At 40.8% G+C, this 17158-nt stretch overlaps 1 protein-coding gene across 3 annotated transcripts in view; it reads right to left on the minus strand.

Annotated features, from left to right (window-relative positions):
- The window catches only part of FGF12 (fibroblast growth factor 12), a 561802-nt gene that overhangs the window by 367547 nt on the left and 177097 nt on the right, over positions 1–17158 (minus strand). The window contains exons 1-2 of one of the 3 annotated variants that reach the window (XM_045088726.1): positions 6743–7397; positions 6273–6438 (exon numbers count right to left, since the gene is read on the minus strand). The exons of 1 other annotated variant lie outside the window; for it this stretch is intronic. Coding sequence is in view for 1 of the 2 variants with exons in the window: in XM_004745273.3 (XP_004745330.1) it covers positions 6743–6833 (91 nt within the window). In the remaining variant the exon portion in view is untranslated. Of the gene's footprint in view, positions 1–6272; positions 6439–6742; positions 7401–17158 lie in introns of those variants that run through there. One more of the 3 variants, XM_004745273.3, reaches the window with a different exon arrangement.

Consider the following 17158-nt stretch of genomic DNA (forward strand, 5'->3'; position numbering starts at 1 on the left):
TTTTATATAAACACATTCTTCTGGCAAAATATCCAGAAATACTACTCCTTTCCATTAAAGCCCCCATCTGCCCCATACCAGTACCACGTTTCGAACTTCTAAATGCTTTTCAAGTGCAGGGAGATTAACATGAATCCCAGGCAGAACTGTTTTTCCTTCCTTGCAGTGATTTTGCCATAGAGCATGGACTCAGACGAGAGGCTATTAAACTGAAACTGACTGAGGCTCCCTGGTTCTCCGTGTTGGGCCCATATCCTCTCCAGCCTAGCAGCATACTTCTTGCTTGTATTGGGCGTGGATTTATCTATTTCACCTTCCTGGGTCTTGAGTGCCTAACAGAGAATCTTGCACGCCACCAGTCCTCGAGGAATGTTTGCTAAATTAAAAAAGGGTAACTCCTGATGTCAGAGACATGTTTAACTTTCTATCCTGAGATGGAGAAGGAAGGGAGGGTGAAAAATTGTCAAGGGCTAGTTGACATGACTCAAGCATCCTGGGCTTTGGGGAAAAGTCTGGCTTCCCTCCCCTCTCTTGCTGTGCTAACCTCGAGCTGGGCAAATGGTTGTGGGTCCCTGCCCTAGATGAGAGCATTCAGCTCAATCCCTTTACCATAGAGTACTGCCCTGGTTTTCCCCCATGCACACAGCTCTCAATTTATAAGCTGGGAGAAGAAAAACAATTTTATTTGGATTGCTCCTTGCAGTAGAGATATGAGCTGCCATGTTGTCTTAGTTTTTCAGGTATTGTAGCTAGGTCTCCCTTTTCAGGATATGCTTGAAGACATCAAAAGGTAGTTTCTACATCTCAGGGTATATAGTAAAGAGCCCTGGTGTTCTTAGAACCCTTGAAATTAAATTACAATATGAAATTAAATTACAATATGAAAGAATATTCTCAAACATCAGTGGAACTTCAGTACTTCATTCTTATTTGGGGGGGAAAGATAACTATCATTTAAGAAACAAGGACCCGCTATGCTCCAGGTGTGCTAACTTCAAAGAAGGATGACAAAAGCACATACTTTGGGATGCTAAACTAATTACTCCAAGATTTTGACAGAAAACCAATACATCTGTTGTTTATATCCTACAGTTGAGATCATAGAGAAACTGGAAAGAACCTTAAACAGAGCCCAAATACTTACCATTAAATTGTATTATTTTAAACGGTCCAACTCTATCAATCAGGATAGGCCAGATAACAAATAGTCTTAAAGATCTAAGCTCCTAGGGGCACCTGGGTGGCTCAGTGGGTTAAAGCCTCTGCCTTCAGCTCAGGTCATGATCCCAGAGTCCTGGGATGGAGCCTGCTTCCTTTCCTCTCTCTTTGCCTGTCTCTGTGCCTTCTTATGATCTCTGTCAAATAAATAAATAAGATCTTAAAAAAAAAAATCTAAGTTCCTTATTAAAAGACTTTAACCTCTCATTAGAGCTAACTGTCCATCATGAGTCACACAGTAGGGCTCATTTACTACAGACACTCAGGGACAGAGGCTGATGGAGCCACCCCCGCTTTGAACATCATCAGAAGGCGAAAGCCCGAAGTGAGTTGTGCCCTGGCTGTTCGAGTATCCACATAGAAGTGAGGTGTTGCCATTTCTGCCCATAACTCATTTGCTCATGAAGTCACATGGCCACACCTAACTTCAAGAGAATGGGGTAATGCCATCTTCCAATGTGTCCAAGAGGAAAACCCAAAATACTGGGTGAAAAGTGGTAAGATCTACTACATTTGCACATGGTGGACACTTAGCAAATAGTTTTTAGAAATACTACTATTCACCAACCTGTATTCCTGAAGCAAATAATACCTTATATGTCAATTTAAAAATACTAATACTAATAAAAAAAACTAATAACAAGCATTAACTTGAATTTTGTGACATTAACACTGAAAATATCAAGTAAAACAACAAAAATCCCTTTGAAAATGAACACCATAAGAAAGTGATAGATGTCCTGTGTGTTACTAATTCTTACTCAGTTTAGCTATCGAAGCAACATTGAAATACTGAAGAATTTTAAGATTATGATATAAAAAAAAACAGCTCAAAGATTCTACAACAAAGATAATTGCCATGTATAAATCATCAATTATTCTCTAATGAAGTTTTCCAAGATTAAATAAATGAAGGCAGTTACATACTGAAATCAGCCATGTTTCAAAATTAAAATGATGTAAACAACTGAATACATGTCTTCAAAAGGTAAATTTCATCATTTGCTTTTGATGAAGTAGATTTCTGAAGATTGAATTTGAATCTAAAATAGCCTCAATTTATAAATACATTATTTTCATTTGTTCCAAATTTGGATGTTACTTATATCCTTGAAGAAAAAGAGAAGAGATTCAAGGACTCTATACTCAGGAGTAAAGCAGAGAGGAACAGACAACAACTGTGTAATGCTATCTTTGTAGAGGATCCCTTCCTGGGAAATGGGCTTAAATCAATAACCACTTTGCAACCAAATTCTTTCTTGGGTTCACTTGAGTATCTTGTAGAGTAGTTAAAGCCTAAATTCCTTAGGCACACACTAGCTGATGAAAAACTGAGTATAAGTTGGCAATTTTAATTTAGAGGGTAGTACTATACTTGAAAGTAAGAGTGTGACTGGGTTTTAGATATGTGTGTTCATCACGATTGATAAATTATTTTGGCCTGGACTGTTTCAAGGCCACATAAAGGCAACTTGATGTGATTGTACAAGTCAGTCTCTAGACATGTGGTAATCCTCCATGCTACCAGTCTGAGAAACCCCTACCTGACTGAATACCACAGGACAGTTATGTCCGTATACAGAAAGAGGAGAGGAACACCTGGGTGGTCCAGTCAGTTAAATGTCTGCCTTTAACGCAGGTCCCCAGGGTCCTGGGATGGAGCCCTGCATGGGGCTCCCTGCTCAGCAGGAAGCCTCCTCCTCCCTCTGCCACCACCCCTCACCCCGCTTGTGTTCCCTCTCTCACTATGTCTCTCTCTCTGTCAAAGAAATAAAATTCTTTAAATAAATAAATAAATAAATGGAAAGAGGAGAGCACAAGGGCTGATTTTCTAGAATCGCTTAGGGTCATAAGACAAGCACAATGCTTCCCCCTCTCTCCTTGTACATGTATGCACACACACAAGCACACACACCTGTGTTACTACTATTGTAGGGACCCACTACCATAAGTGCTACCATCCTCTGTCACGTTAATACCTAAGGCAGCTTTCTCTGGAGCCTGATTGTTAGTGCAAAAATCCCTCTTTAACTGATCTTTCCTACCAAAGCGGTAAGAAACCTATGACTTTAACACCCTTCTTTAATAAAAATGCTTCTGCTTTCCTCCGAGCTAGATCTTGAGAGGAAAAGGAGCAGACAATAAAGCTATTGTTTTAATCTAGACTCTTCTTTGATCTTATGTTCTTAGTAAAGGTCCCTAATCTAGAGAAAAATGAACTTGATTCACTCTCTTAGAACCAAGAAATTAGCATTTTCCAGGTTAATGGAAGGGTCTTATACTCTGAGAAGAATTGTTCAGAATTTTAAAATTCTTAACTTTCCTTTAATAGATAGGCTCCACATGTGAGAAAAAAAAATCATTCATTTTGAGAAATGGATAAAAGAAAAGAAAAGAAAAAAAGATCATAAGATACCAGGAATAACCATAAACAACACACTTAACTTTTGTCTAAGATTTACTTATCTGAGAGAGAGAGAGCAGAGGCAGAGGAAGAGAGAAAAAGAATGTCAACTAGACTCCACGGTGAGTGGGGACCCAATATGGGACTCAATCCCAGGACTCTTGAGATCATGACCTGAGCCTAAATGAAGAGTCAGTCAGTCTCTTAATCAACTGAGCCACCAGGTGCCTCTAAGATTGTTTTCTGTTTGATAGCTCACACTATCTCCATCCTACTAAAGTAAGAAGGATTTATAAACTAATATAATGGATAAATTAGATATTAATATTTGATATTGTAGAGGAAAGACAAGAACAATAAAACATTTTACTTATACTAAGAAGCTCAAAAGTTAGTAATGATTATTTTGCATTTAACTCCATTTATTTAATAAAACCTAAAGAAAATATTGAAATGCTTACTAATTACAAAAATTTCAGCAATCCATTAGAAGACTCTCTTAACCTCTTAAAACAAATTATGTCACTTCTCCCCTCGATTTCCCTCGATTGTAAAATAGCAGGGAAGAAGCAGCTGGTATAACATTCTAACACAGTTCAAAATATTATTATACTTCTCTTTAGGTAGGTTGAAAAATAATAAAATTGGACATTCCAGCTTTATTCTTAAAAATGTGCTCCATGACAATGTATCTGATGTCTTCACCTCATTTTGTATTCATATACTGGGAATAACAGCATTTCACACGGAATTGCTATGATGTCATGCTAATGGTACAAGTTACATGAATGGAATCATGTTAAAATGGAACACAAAAATAATAATATCTAAAATATACTGAGCACATTATATATGGAAGACTCAAAGTTCTCAAAATGATGACTGGCATATAGTTAGAGCTCAACATATCTTTAGCCATTAGCAATTCATTTAATCTTTACCACAATGTAAGAAATAAGTACTATTACCATGGTAATTAACATGTATGTATAAATTGAGGAATAACAAAGTCATGTATGTTGTCCCAGATCATAAGCTGAGGAAGGCCACAATCAAACAAAAGCAATGTAGTTCCCAGAAATAATCTCTTAGTAATGCTGTATATTACCTCTCGCTGTGGAAAGGGTATGAAGGAAACTTAATCTTCATTACTTGTGACCATACCATTTTACAAGAATTCCCCTACAGTGATCATCCTCTAAAATACCAACCATCCCACTAAGTAAAAAAGCATATATAAAAATAAAGTACAACGTTGTTCAAAGGACTGCATGTTAAATCTAGGATTAAACAAGATACAGGAACCAGGCTAGAGCTATTATTTCCACTTTTGTTCAAATAAAAATACTAAAGATCCTTAGTAATTTTATTGAGACTCCTTTATAACTAGGTCTTCTGACTCTAAGTCCCATGATTTTGCAACAACTTATGCTGCCCCATCACATATAACTTCTACTTGGATTTGTTAATATATGAGAGACTGACTCTGCATGCAAATTAATGTGTTACCTAATTTTACATGGGGTAGACCCCTATCTTTATTACACACCATACCTAAACTTCTTTCAAATCTAGGAAACATATATCCAAGTTGCAATCTATTCATGTTTTATTTAATGTAGACAAGGAAGATTGAAATAATTATCAACATACATCTCAGTTGACTTCCTGAAATATGTATTTTCAAAATACAAAACCATAACATCAAACGCATTAATTTGAATATAGAAGTTGGATATCTTTTAGCACTAATAAATATGGCGGCAAAAAAAGACTGTGTAAATAATCTTATGAATTGAGCAAAAGTAAAAATAAAACATCTCATTGCTGATTTCATTTCAAAAGTGTATTCTCGTATTTTACATATAGTTAAATTACCTAATTAGTTCTTTTAAAATAGTTTTACTTTTCGTTCAGAGTGGTGAGTAATCAGAGAGTCAAAGTTTTAGAAAAATAATGAATGATATCTATATATACTCTAATCTTTCCAAAATATAATCTTCATAGCTCTAGAACAGGGTGAAAATAGGTATGTATCCAAATGAATCAGCTCCCCCAGAATAGCAACTGAAGTTTTATTTAAACATGAAACCTATTATAATATTGTTAAAATGTTGACTACTGAAGTTACGTGCAATTTATGAACAAAATAAATATTTTACAAAGAGACACTTACTTAGACATACTAGAGGAACCTTTCCCTCTCCTCACACCGCTCCCCTCTCCATTTTGGAAAGAGAAAACCAAGACACAAAAATGGGATTAGCCCTTGCAAGGTTAATAGACTTAATCACTTTAAAGGAAACTTACACCTTAAAAAAGAGAGGGAGATGCACAACACAAAGTGGCGAAACAGCACCGCATATGGCTTCAGCAGAAAAGAATTTCACTTTCTTGATTTTAGTTTAGGGTTTTGTTTTGTTTTGTTTTCATTTAAATTTTTAATTTCGCAGGTCATTAAAAGGGCCTGATTTTCTTTATTTCCCTCACTGGACCTTTCCTGAGGGACCCGGTTGGTTAAACCCAATACTAATTGGGACTTTCCTGTTCCAGCACCGAGGACAGAAATTGCTTATCTCCAGGGCGAAGCTACTCTCTGCGGAGGGCCAGAAGTCTACTTCTCTGACCAAGGAAGAAAAAGAAAAGATACCTGGCTCGCCAGCCACTTGTTTAAAAGTCCCCTCTCCTGCCGAACGCACCAGCAACTTCTCAAGAGCAGACACTGAGCAACTCCAAGTCGCACGCCGCCCTTACAAGTCACAAGGAGAGAGCCGCGAGGAAGTGCGAAAGCAGGTCACTTTTTTATCAGCACCCCTCTGAAAGAGACCCGCGATTCCAGTTCAGGCGCTGCGCGAGAGCTAGAGCGTTCTACAAAGCGCAGGTGGCTTCAGGGATTGGGGCGGGGGGGACAAAAAATACCCAACCAAACAAACAAAAAAACACCCCCGAAGACAGAACGGGCGGCGGGGCCATTCTCTCGCCCCAGTGGGGAATGCCTTCCTCCTACCGCTGACAGCGCAGAATAAAGGAGAGGGAGGCGCAGGGAGCCAGGAGGAGGAAGGGGTGGGGGCATGGGGGCATCTGCAGCGTCCTGGGGCTCAGGAAAGAACATTTTCTCACCACTTAGGCTGTTGCTGGACCTCAGGCTCCTTCCACAGAGACACTGCAGCATATGCACTCCTTTCTTCAAAGAAAGCTCAAGAATCTTCATGGAGAGGCGCGTGTGTGGGGTTCGTCAACTCCCCGCCCACCTCCGCTAATTGTCCAACCAAACGGCGGCCTGTCTTCGGCAGCCGGGTCCCGAGTCCATGGTGCGCGCGTCCCAGGTGGACGGGGAGCCGGGGCGCCTGGCAGGAGCGCGGCGGGCGCCGCGGCCCGGCAGGGAGCGAGGAGGAAGTGCCGCTCCGCTGGGGGCAGCCCCGGGGGAGCCGGCAACGCGGCCACACCCCAGTAAGCTCGAACGTGACTCTTTGGGACTTCCCGAAGGAAGCGGCAGGGCCGCGGGCGGGAGGGTGAGTGGACGGGCCACGCGAGGGACGTCGCCGTGGGTCGGTGCCCCTTTCCAGGGGCCGGCGCCCGGAGGGACGAGAACAGGGTCCCGAGCCGGCCCTGGCCCTCTAGATCTGGCGGCGAGCCCGCGGCGTCCTCCCGTCCAGTGCCCCCACCGTGCAGGGTCGCGGGGCGCCGAAAAGGGCTCCGCGGGGCCCGGCGGAGCTAGTCCGGAAGGCAGCGCTCCCGCGGGCTGCGCGCCTGCCGAGGGCGACTCCGGCGTGGGAATCCGGCGGAAGGGAAGCGCCCGCAGGAAGGGCTGGACCCTGGAGGCTGCGGAGCGTCAGAAGCGACTCCAGGGAACCGGGGCTGGGGGGGGGGTGTTAGGGAGGCGGGGATGTGGAATAAAGAAAGCTCTTGGGTGCGGGCCAAGAGAGCGAAGGTGTGCCTGGGCACAGCGCGGATGTGGGAGTCTGGACACCTGGATTTTCTGACCGGGGCTCCGTGACCTTGGGTATGTCACATACCACAATGGGCGCAGAGCGGGAGAGGGTGTGGAATAGAGAACTGCCAACTTCACGATTGACCCCTTGGCTTCCAGTCTCTTGAAAAAGCTTAGCACAAGTGCAGCGGGGTGGAGGGAGGGTGGGGTGGGCAGGGGCGAGGGGGGCGAAGGGGCTGAGAGGAGGAGGAGGTCGAGTGAAGCCAGAAGGATGGGAAGGCCTCAGGTGGGGATGGAGAGGCAGATGCGGCGGGAAATCTGAAAACAAGAGATCTTCTCTTTGGTGCGATATTCTGGTGGCTTGTTTCTGCCAACTGGCCCCAGAGACGACCAGTGAGTGAGCTTCTCTGTGGGTTTACAGGTATTGATTTTTTTTCTTTGTCAGCAGCCTCTTTGGCTTTGTTGGTTTGTGTACTCATTCTCAGAGGCCACCAATGCCCTTTCGGAAGCCTTGTGATTGAAGCATACAAAGAATGCGGACTATGGGGCCAGACTCCACTCTATCTGGACTCTCAAGACAAGAGACCTTATGGAACAGCGATACAGCAAGTGATTAAAAGCACATATGCTGGAGACAAGCAGCCTATATTCAAATTCCTACTAGCTGTGTGACCTTGAACAAATTACTTAACCTCTCTGTGCCTCAGTTTCCTCATCATTTCCACACTGAATAAGAGAGTTAATAATAGCATCTACCTTATTGAAGTTTTTTTTAATTGATATAAAGTAAGTGCTATAGTAGTGTTAGCAATTATTGTTATTCAGCCCCCCACCTGTAGGGTTTTTGATAACTTTCACTTTTCAGCAAACACCTGCCCACATACCAGTGTGGGCATTTCTGCTTGAAGGATTCAGGTAATAGACTAAAACCGACTCCACAGATAGTTCATTGCACAAGTCCTTTTAGAAGGTTTATCCTAACATTGAGCCAAAAACTTAACTTCGTTTTCTTTCTACCCACTGTCCCAAAGCCACTAGCTAGTTACCTCCTCCTTGCAAAGGAGTGAAAATGGTTTTCATCACCCCTTTCTTCTTTCCGTTTTCTAGGCTAAACCTGCACAGTTCCTGTGACGTTTCCTAAAGGTTGAAGCTTAAGGTTGAAGTTGCCTGGAGAAATACTCTTGCAAAAGTCTCTTCCTTTTTCTTCTCAAAGATAGCAAAAGAAAGAGATAACCTGGAGGGCCTTTTGAGCACACAGCCCCTGCTGGTTCCACATTCCCTAACTCCTTTCAGAATAGAGCTCCAGGCAAGGTCATTTGCTGCTCCAAGTCTCAGGTAGATACCCTCCTTCTAGTTGCTTCTCAGCCGCGTTGCTCAGTGAGATCACCAAAGCTCTGTAGACTCCCAGGTCCTTGATGATCTTGAAAATCCACTGAACTGTGATCACTGGGGAGGTTCTGAGGCCCCGGCAACCTGGGCTGTGGCCTTTGTCTTCCCAGTTTCTTCCGGAATTAGTGAGAAACTTGGCTCATCTGGGGATTCTGCCCATAGAAATTCCCCATAGAGGGAGAGGCAATTAGCAAAAGGAAAACATCTAAAAATAGCCCTTCATGCTGCAAGCAGAGGCAGAGAGTTTTCCAGTAGAGCTCTCCTGTTCTGGAACCCAGTGCCTAGAGCTGTTTCTTTATTTGACAGAAATGCTATTCCTTGAAATGTAGCAAAGGAATAGGATAAGGCCTTGGTTCCCACAAGGAACTTGAGCAGAGTGAGCAGGTTCATGTGTGATTTTAAAATGCACCTGATGTCCAGAGCATCAATTTTCATATTTATTATGAGCCTCTCTACCTTCCTGGCAAGGCTACTGCAAAGATTCAGTGAGGTAGAACATATGAAAGTGTTTTGACTATTCTGTTATCTTTGCAAGACCAGGTTCTATCACTCAGTGACCGGGGTTCTAGGTGCTCCTTAATGGTCTAACATAGTGACTCTTTATTTGATTATGGGAAGAATTTATGTGTGAATCTTTCCTCTCCTCAGTAGAATTGCAAACTCTTAGAAGGCAAGACAGGAAAGCCAACTCTGTAACAATATTCAGATGGCTTGCTTCTGTCTTGTTTAAATGGCTGTCACAGTGATTCTTAAAGTGAAGCGTATTCATCATGAAGAAAATGGATCGTCACAGTATTTGGGGAAAAAAAAAAAAACAATCAAACTGGGGATCGCATTTACAGATTCTTGTCCATTACAGAACTCTCAGATGATCGCAGATGAAACCAAAGAGAGCACATAACATTGTAATGTAAATATTTTCCTATCATATATTATTGACATCTGACCAAAGTAGGTATAAAAGGGAATGAATCACTGGAGTTTTATTACTGAGACTTAGTTTAAAAAAAAAATAAAGTTTCTTCCTCTTATCAGGACTTTGATACACATGCTTGTTAAAGCAACTCCTAACATAATATCAGGTTCCAGTTAGGCACATAGATAGAATCTTTCTAAAGTATATTGGGCAGTACTTAACTCATTTCTACAAGTACCATAATATCCCAAAACAGGACAAAACAAAACAAAACAAAGAATCGTAGCCACGAGCACAATGGATGGTAGGAAAGTGGCACATTTTAGGTTAAGCAAAACTGCCAAACTTTCTGCTACGTAATATTACATAAGAATCAAATTTTTTACTCGCAATTACATATTTGTATTTTAAATTCAAGATGCGTTATTACATAATGACTAAATTTTAAATTATATTATCTGCTTCTAATTAGGATGTTTAAAGTTAAGCATTCTCTCTATTTTCTTATTGACTTTGGGCCAACTCTGCCAAGGGATTCACCAGTGTGGTTTCAAAATGAAACAATTTATCACTTTCTGAGAAGGACCGGAAAATCTGATACATAATGATAGATGAACTTGTTTAAATTCTTAGTATCTAAATTTTTCCTTTGCCTAGTTATTTAGTCAGTTTGTAGGAGTTTATAACTGTATGAGGTAGTTCTGAGATTTTTAAGTGGTGATTTATCTGAAATATTTTTTGTTCATATTAAATAGGAATCTATCGACTCTTGGCTTCAGCTGTGTAATTAATCAGTATATTTATCCTCTTGGAAGCTCACACTGAATTTGTAATAACATATTCAGAATTTTGTCAGGCCCCCACAATTTTAATGAGTATACTCATTAAAAAAAGCAACTTTATTTCCACAGAGAAACCAAGACAAAAAGTAAAAGATAAAGACCAGTATGATAGCTAACATAGTATCTTAGTTCTGTATTATAGGTACAGTCTAGTAACTGCCAGGGTAAAAACCAGGCCTGTATTTCATGTCTTAGAAATACGTTCAAATCCAATTTTGATAGGCAACTACCATAAGCTAAATGTTTTCATCCCCACTCCCTAAATTCACATGTTGAAAACCTAACCCTCAAGATATTGGGAAATGGAAGTCTGGGGAGGCTTTACCATCATGCATGGGATTAGTGCCCTGATGAAAGAGACATTCGGGAGCTCCCTCTCCCCTTTCACCATGTGAGGGCATAGTAAGAAGATAGCCATTTGTGTGCTAAGATGTAGGTCTTCACCAGACAGCAGAGATGCTGGTGATCTTGATCTTGGACTTCCCAGCCTCCAGAACTGCGAGAAATAAATGTCTGTCATATAAGTCACCTAGTATATGGTATTTTCTTGTTAGAACCAACCTTATTAGATAATGCGGCAAAACCAGTCACTAGCAGCTAGCTTACCTAATTTATGACACACATTAACCATTTTTTAAAAAAGACCACATACATGGGGTTTTTATTTGTATTACCTTCTTCCTCTTATTCTTTTTTTTTATCCTTCTTCTCCAAACTTTTATTTTGAAATAAATCTAGACTTCTAGTGAAGTTGCAAAATAGTAGAGTTCATGTATACGCTTCACCCAACTTTTAATGTTAGAAACTCACACAGTCAGGGTACAATTATCACAGCTAGCAATCTCACACTGGTTCTATGCTATTCAATAAACTGCAAAATTTTGAAATTTCACCAGGTGCTTTGTTTTGTTTTGTTTTCCCCTAATACCCCTTTTCTGTTCCAGAATCCAACTTGGATCACTTTGCATTTAATGTGTCTTCTTTGTCTCCTTCCATTTATGACAGTCTCTCAGCCTCTCCTTGCCTTTCAGGACTTTGACACTTCTAATTAATACTAGTCAAATATTTTGTGGGATTTCATTCAATTTGAGTTTGTCTGATACTTCCTAATAATTCCTATAAGACTATTCATTTTGGCGAGAAAGCCACATTAGCCACGTTCTTTCCTTTCTAGTGCATCGTGACATGATGTCAGCTTGTGATAACAGTATCAATCATTTGGTTAAGGTAGTGTCTGCTGAGTTTCTATACTATAAAGTTACTTTTTTTTTTCATTTATGCTTGATAAATCTCTTTTTAGGCAGGGCAGGGCAGAGAGAGAGAAGGGGAGAGAGAATCTTAAGCAGGCTCCACACCCAGCACGGAGCCCAACTCAGGGCTCAATCTCACAACCCTGAGATGATAATCTGAGCCAAAATTGAGAGTGGGATGCTTAACTGACTGAGCCACCCAGGTGTCACTAGTTGATAAATCCCTTGACAAGAAACTTTGAGGCTATGTTAGTATCCTGTTTCTCCTCAAACTTTCATCCACTGATTTACAGCATCATTTGATAGATCTTGCTTGCAGCAGTGATCATTGTGCTGTTTTCCTAATAGTGACTTTGTATTTTCCTCATTCCTTCTATAGTAATGGGAATTCTTCTGTAGGAACTGTACCTTCTCTTCCACGTATTTATTTATCCCATTATTTATTTGTATCAGTATGGCCCCAAGGATGTTTATTCTATGGGTCATAATCCAATACTATCATTACTTTGTAGCTCCAACTGTCCCAGCCGTAGCCACTGGGAGATCCTTCTGGTTGGCTCCTGTGTCCTTTTAGTAAACAACTCCTTAATTTTCTGGCACTACAAGATGTTCCAGGTTTATCTGTTATTTTTCCTGCACCAGCTCTGGAATCAACTAATTTTCTGAGTCCTAGATGTTTTTATTGGAGAATAGTATTTAGGAACCAAAATCTGGGTGGTAAGTTTGCTCATTATTACTGGCATATCATTGCTTCCAGACTCTCTTGGTAGAAAGAACTAGAAAATATACATATATACAAACCCACACATACTCACACATCCTATATGTGGAAACATCTCACTATATAAATCAATAGAAATATCTGTATGTATCTGCATGTGGATATATTTATATGTAGGTGCATCTATGTGTTGATGTGTAATAGGTAGATATCTACAGATAGGTACAGAGATAGAGATAGAACAGAGGCAGAGATAGAGATGATGATCACTTACACCTATGGTTCCAATCAAACACAAGTTTTGTTTGTAATTTCCTTTTCTGACCATGAAAAACTTTTATTACTTATAATGTATTCACTTTTTATTCATTCCTAGAATACACTTAAAGTTGTTACAGTCTTCCTAACCAATACTCCTAGGAGAAGTGGAACCTCGTCAGAGTACAGAATTTATCCATGGCTGTTTCTGTCTTTAACCTTACAGTATCCAGTCAAAATATCCTTTCCATACAAATCAAAAACCACAATGAGATACTACCTTTTGATACCGGTTGAGTCCTGATTTAGGACCGAGGATGTGATCTATTCTGGAGAATGTTCCATGTGCACTAGAGAAGAATGTGTATTCTGTTGCTTTGGGATGGAATGTTCTGAATATATCTGTGATGTCCATCTGGTCCAGTGTGTAGTTTAAGGCCTTTATTTCCTTGCTGATCTTTTGCTTGGATGATCTGTCCATTTCAGTGAGGGGAGTGTTAAAGTCCCCTACTATTATTGTATTATTGTTGATGTGTTTCTTTGATTTTGTTATTAATTGGTTTATATAGTTGGCTGCTCCCACGTTGGGGGCATAGATATTTAAAATTGTTAAATCTTCTTGTTGGACAGACCCTTTGAGTATGATATAGTGTCCTTCCTCATCTCTTATTATAGTCTTTGGCTTAAATCTAATTGATCTGATATAAGGATTGCCACTCCTGCTTTCTTCTGATGTCCATTAGCATGGTAAATTCTTTTCCACCCCCTCACTTTAAATCTGGAGGTGTCTTCGGGCTTAAAATGAGTTTCTTGGAGGCAACATATAGATGGGTTTTGTTTTTTTATCCATTCTGATACCCTGTGTCTTTTGACAGGGGCATTTAGCCCATTCACATTCAGGGTAACTATTGAGAGATATGAATTTAGTGCCATTGTTTTGCCTGTAAGGTGACTGTTACAGTATATGGTCTCTGTTCCTTTCTGATCTACCACTTGTAGGCTCTCTCTTTGCTTAGAGGACCCCTTTCAAGATTTCCTGTAGAGCTGGTTTGGTGTTTGCAAATTCTTTCAGTTGTTGTTTGTCCTGAAAGCTTTTAATCTCTCCTTCTATTTTCAATGATAGCCTAGCTGGATATAGTATTCTGGGCTGTATGTTTTTCTCATTTAGTGCTCTGAAAATATCATGCCAGCTCTTTCTGGCCTGCCAGGTCTCTGTGGATAAGTCAGCTGCCAATCTAATATTTTTACCATTGTATGTTACAGACTTCTTTTCCCGGGCTGCTTTCAGGATTTTCTCTTTGTCACTGAGACTTGTAAATTTTACTATTAGGTGACGGGGTGTGGGCCCATTCTTATTGATTTTGAGGGGCGTTCTCTGAACCTCCTGAATTTTGATGCTCATTCCCTTTGCCATATTGGGGAAATTCTCCCCAATAATTCTCTCTAGTATACCTTCTGCTCCCCTCTCTCTTTCTTCTTCTTCTGGGATCCCAATTATTCTAATGTTGTTTCGTCTTATGGTGTCACTTATCTCTCGAATTCTCCCCTCGTGGTCCAGTATCTGTTTGTCCCTCTTTTGCTCAGCTTCTTTATTCTCTGTCATTTGGTCTTTTATATCACTAATTCTTTCTTCTGCCTCATTTATCCTAGCAGTGAGAGCCTCCATTTTTGATTGCACCTCATTAATAGCTTTTTTGATTTCAACTTGGTTAGATTTTAGTTCTTTTATTTCTCCAGAAAGGGCTTTTATATCTCTCGAGAGGGTTTCTCTAATATCTTCCATGCCTTTTTCGAGCCCGGCTAGAACCTTGAGAATTGTCATTCTGAACTCTAGATCTAACATATTACCAATGTCTGTATTGATTAGGTCCCTAGCCTTCGGTACTGCCTCTTGTTCTTTTTTTTGGGTTGAATTTTTCCGTCTTGTCATTTTGTCCAGAGAAGAGTATATGAAGGGGCAAGTAAAATACGAAAAGGGTGGCAACAACCCCAGGAAAATATGCTTTATCCAAATTAGTAGAGATCCCAAATTGTGAGGGGGGAGAAAGTGGATAAAAAGAGGTTCAAAAAGGAAGGAAAAAAAAAAGAAAAAAGAAAAGAATTAAAAAAAAAAGAAAACACCTAAGAAAAATATAAAAAAGAAAAAATATATGTATTAGATAAACTAGTAAAAAATCGTTAAAAAAGAAAAAGGTAACAATTAAAAAAAATTTTACCCAAAGGTGAGAAAAAAAAACAAAAAATGAAAAAGAAAAAAATTAAATTAACCGCAAGACTAAAAAAAATCACAGGGAAAAAGCCATGAGTTCTGTGCTTTGCTTTCTCCTCCTCTAGAATTCTGCTGCTCTCCTTGGTATTGAAACCGCACTCTTTGGTAGGTGAACTTGGTCTCGGCTGGATTTCTTGTTGATCTTCTGGGGGAGGGGCCTGTTGTAGTGATTCTCAAGTGTCTTTGCCCCAGGCGGAATTGCACCGCCCTTACCCGGGGCGGGGTGAGTAATCCGCTTGGGTTTGCTTTCAGGAGCTTTTGTTCCCTGAGCGCTTTCCATAGAGTTCGGGAGGACGGGAATACAAATGGCGGCCTCCTGGTCTCCGCCCGGAGGAGCCGAGAGCCCAGGGCCGCACTCCTCAGTGTGCGCTCAGAGAACAGCGCCCAGTTACTCCCGTCTGCCTGCCCTCCGGCAGCGTCCGAGCTCACCGAGCCTGCGACCGGTTCAAGGTCACCCCGAGCTGCGAGTTTACTGTCAGCTCTGTCTCTGTAGCCGGCTTTCCCGTTCCAATACCCGCAAGCTCTGCGACACTCAGACACCCCCGATCCTTCTCTGACCCTGCGGGACCTGAGGCCACGCTGACCCCGCGTGGGCTTCGCCCCGGTTTAGCCTCTGGAGCGATGTCCCTCAGCGGAACAGACTTTTAAAAGTCCTGATTTTGTGCGCGGTTGCTCCGCCACTTGCCAGGAGCCGGCCCCTCCCCCCGGGGTCTATCTTCCCGTCGCTTTGGATTCACTTCTCCGCTGGTCCTACCTTTCAGAAAGTGGTTGTTTTTCTGTTTCCAGAATTGCTGTTCTTCTTCTCTTCGATCTGCCGATGGATTTTCAGGTGTTTGCAATCTTTAGATAAGCTATCTAGCTGATCTCCGGCTAGCTGAAGCAGCCTCAGCCTGCTACTTCTCCGCCATCTTGACTCCTCCCCCTTCAATGAGATACTTTACACTGGTCAGAATGGCTAAAATCAACTCAGGAAACAACAGATGTTGGCAAGGATATGGAAAAAGGGGAACCCTCTTCTACCATTGGTGGAAATTCAAACTGGGGCAGCCACTCTGGAAAACAGTATGGAGGTTCCTCAAAAACTCAAAACTAGAACTACCCTACATCCCAGCAATTGCACTACGAGATATTCAAAGAATACAAAAAATAGTGCTTCAAAGGGTCACATGCACCCCAATGTTTATAGCAGCAATGTCTGCAACAGCCAAAATATGGAAAGAGCCCAGATATCCATTGACAGATGAATGGGTCAAGAAGATGTGAGATATAGACATATAAATACACTCCGCCATCAGAAAGAATGAAATTTTACCATTCGCAATGACATAGATGGAACTAGAGGGTATTATATTAAGTGAAAGAAGTCAGGGAAAGACAAATACCATGTGATTTCACTCATATGTGGAATTTAAGAAACAAAATCGATGAACATAGGGGAAGAGAAAGAAAAATAAGATTTATAAAAAAAGAGAGAGGGAGGAAAACCATAAGAGATTCTTAACGATAGGGAAAAAACCTGATGTTTGCTGGAGAGGAAGTGGGTGGGGGAAAGGGGTAATTGGGTCATGGGCATTAAGAAGGGCACTTGTACTGGGTGTTATATGCGACTGATGAATCATTAAATTCTACCCCTGAAACTAATAATACACTATATGATAGCTAAACTGGATTTAAATAAAACTTTTTTAAAACCCATAAATAAGAAATGTTGTAATAACATCATATGCAGACAGATGGTGACTACACTTACCTTGGTGAGCACTGTATAATGTATAGAATTATTGAATCACTATGTTGTACACCTGAAAGTAGTATAATATTGTGTGTCAACTACACTTCAACTAAAAAAAGAAAAAAAAATTAAAAAGATTGGAGGGAAACATGCCAGACTGCAAATAGGAGAGATCTCTTCACATTCAAAGTAAATTTAATTTTTACTTTCTGCTTTGTGATTGCATTT

Source organism: Mustela putorius, unplaced genomic scaffold, assembly GCF_011764305.1.
Source record: "Mustela putorius furo isolate JIRA1106 unplaced genomic scaffold, ASM1176430v1.1 tig00003834_pilon_pilon_pilon, whole genome shotgun sequence".
In the NCBI taxonomy this organism is placed as follows: domain Eukaryota; kingdom Metazoa; phylum Chordata; class Mammalia; order Carnivora; family Mustelidae; genus Mustela; species Mustela putorius.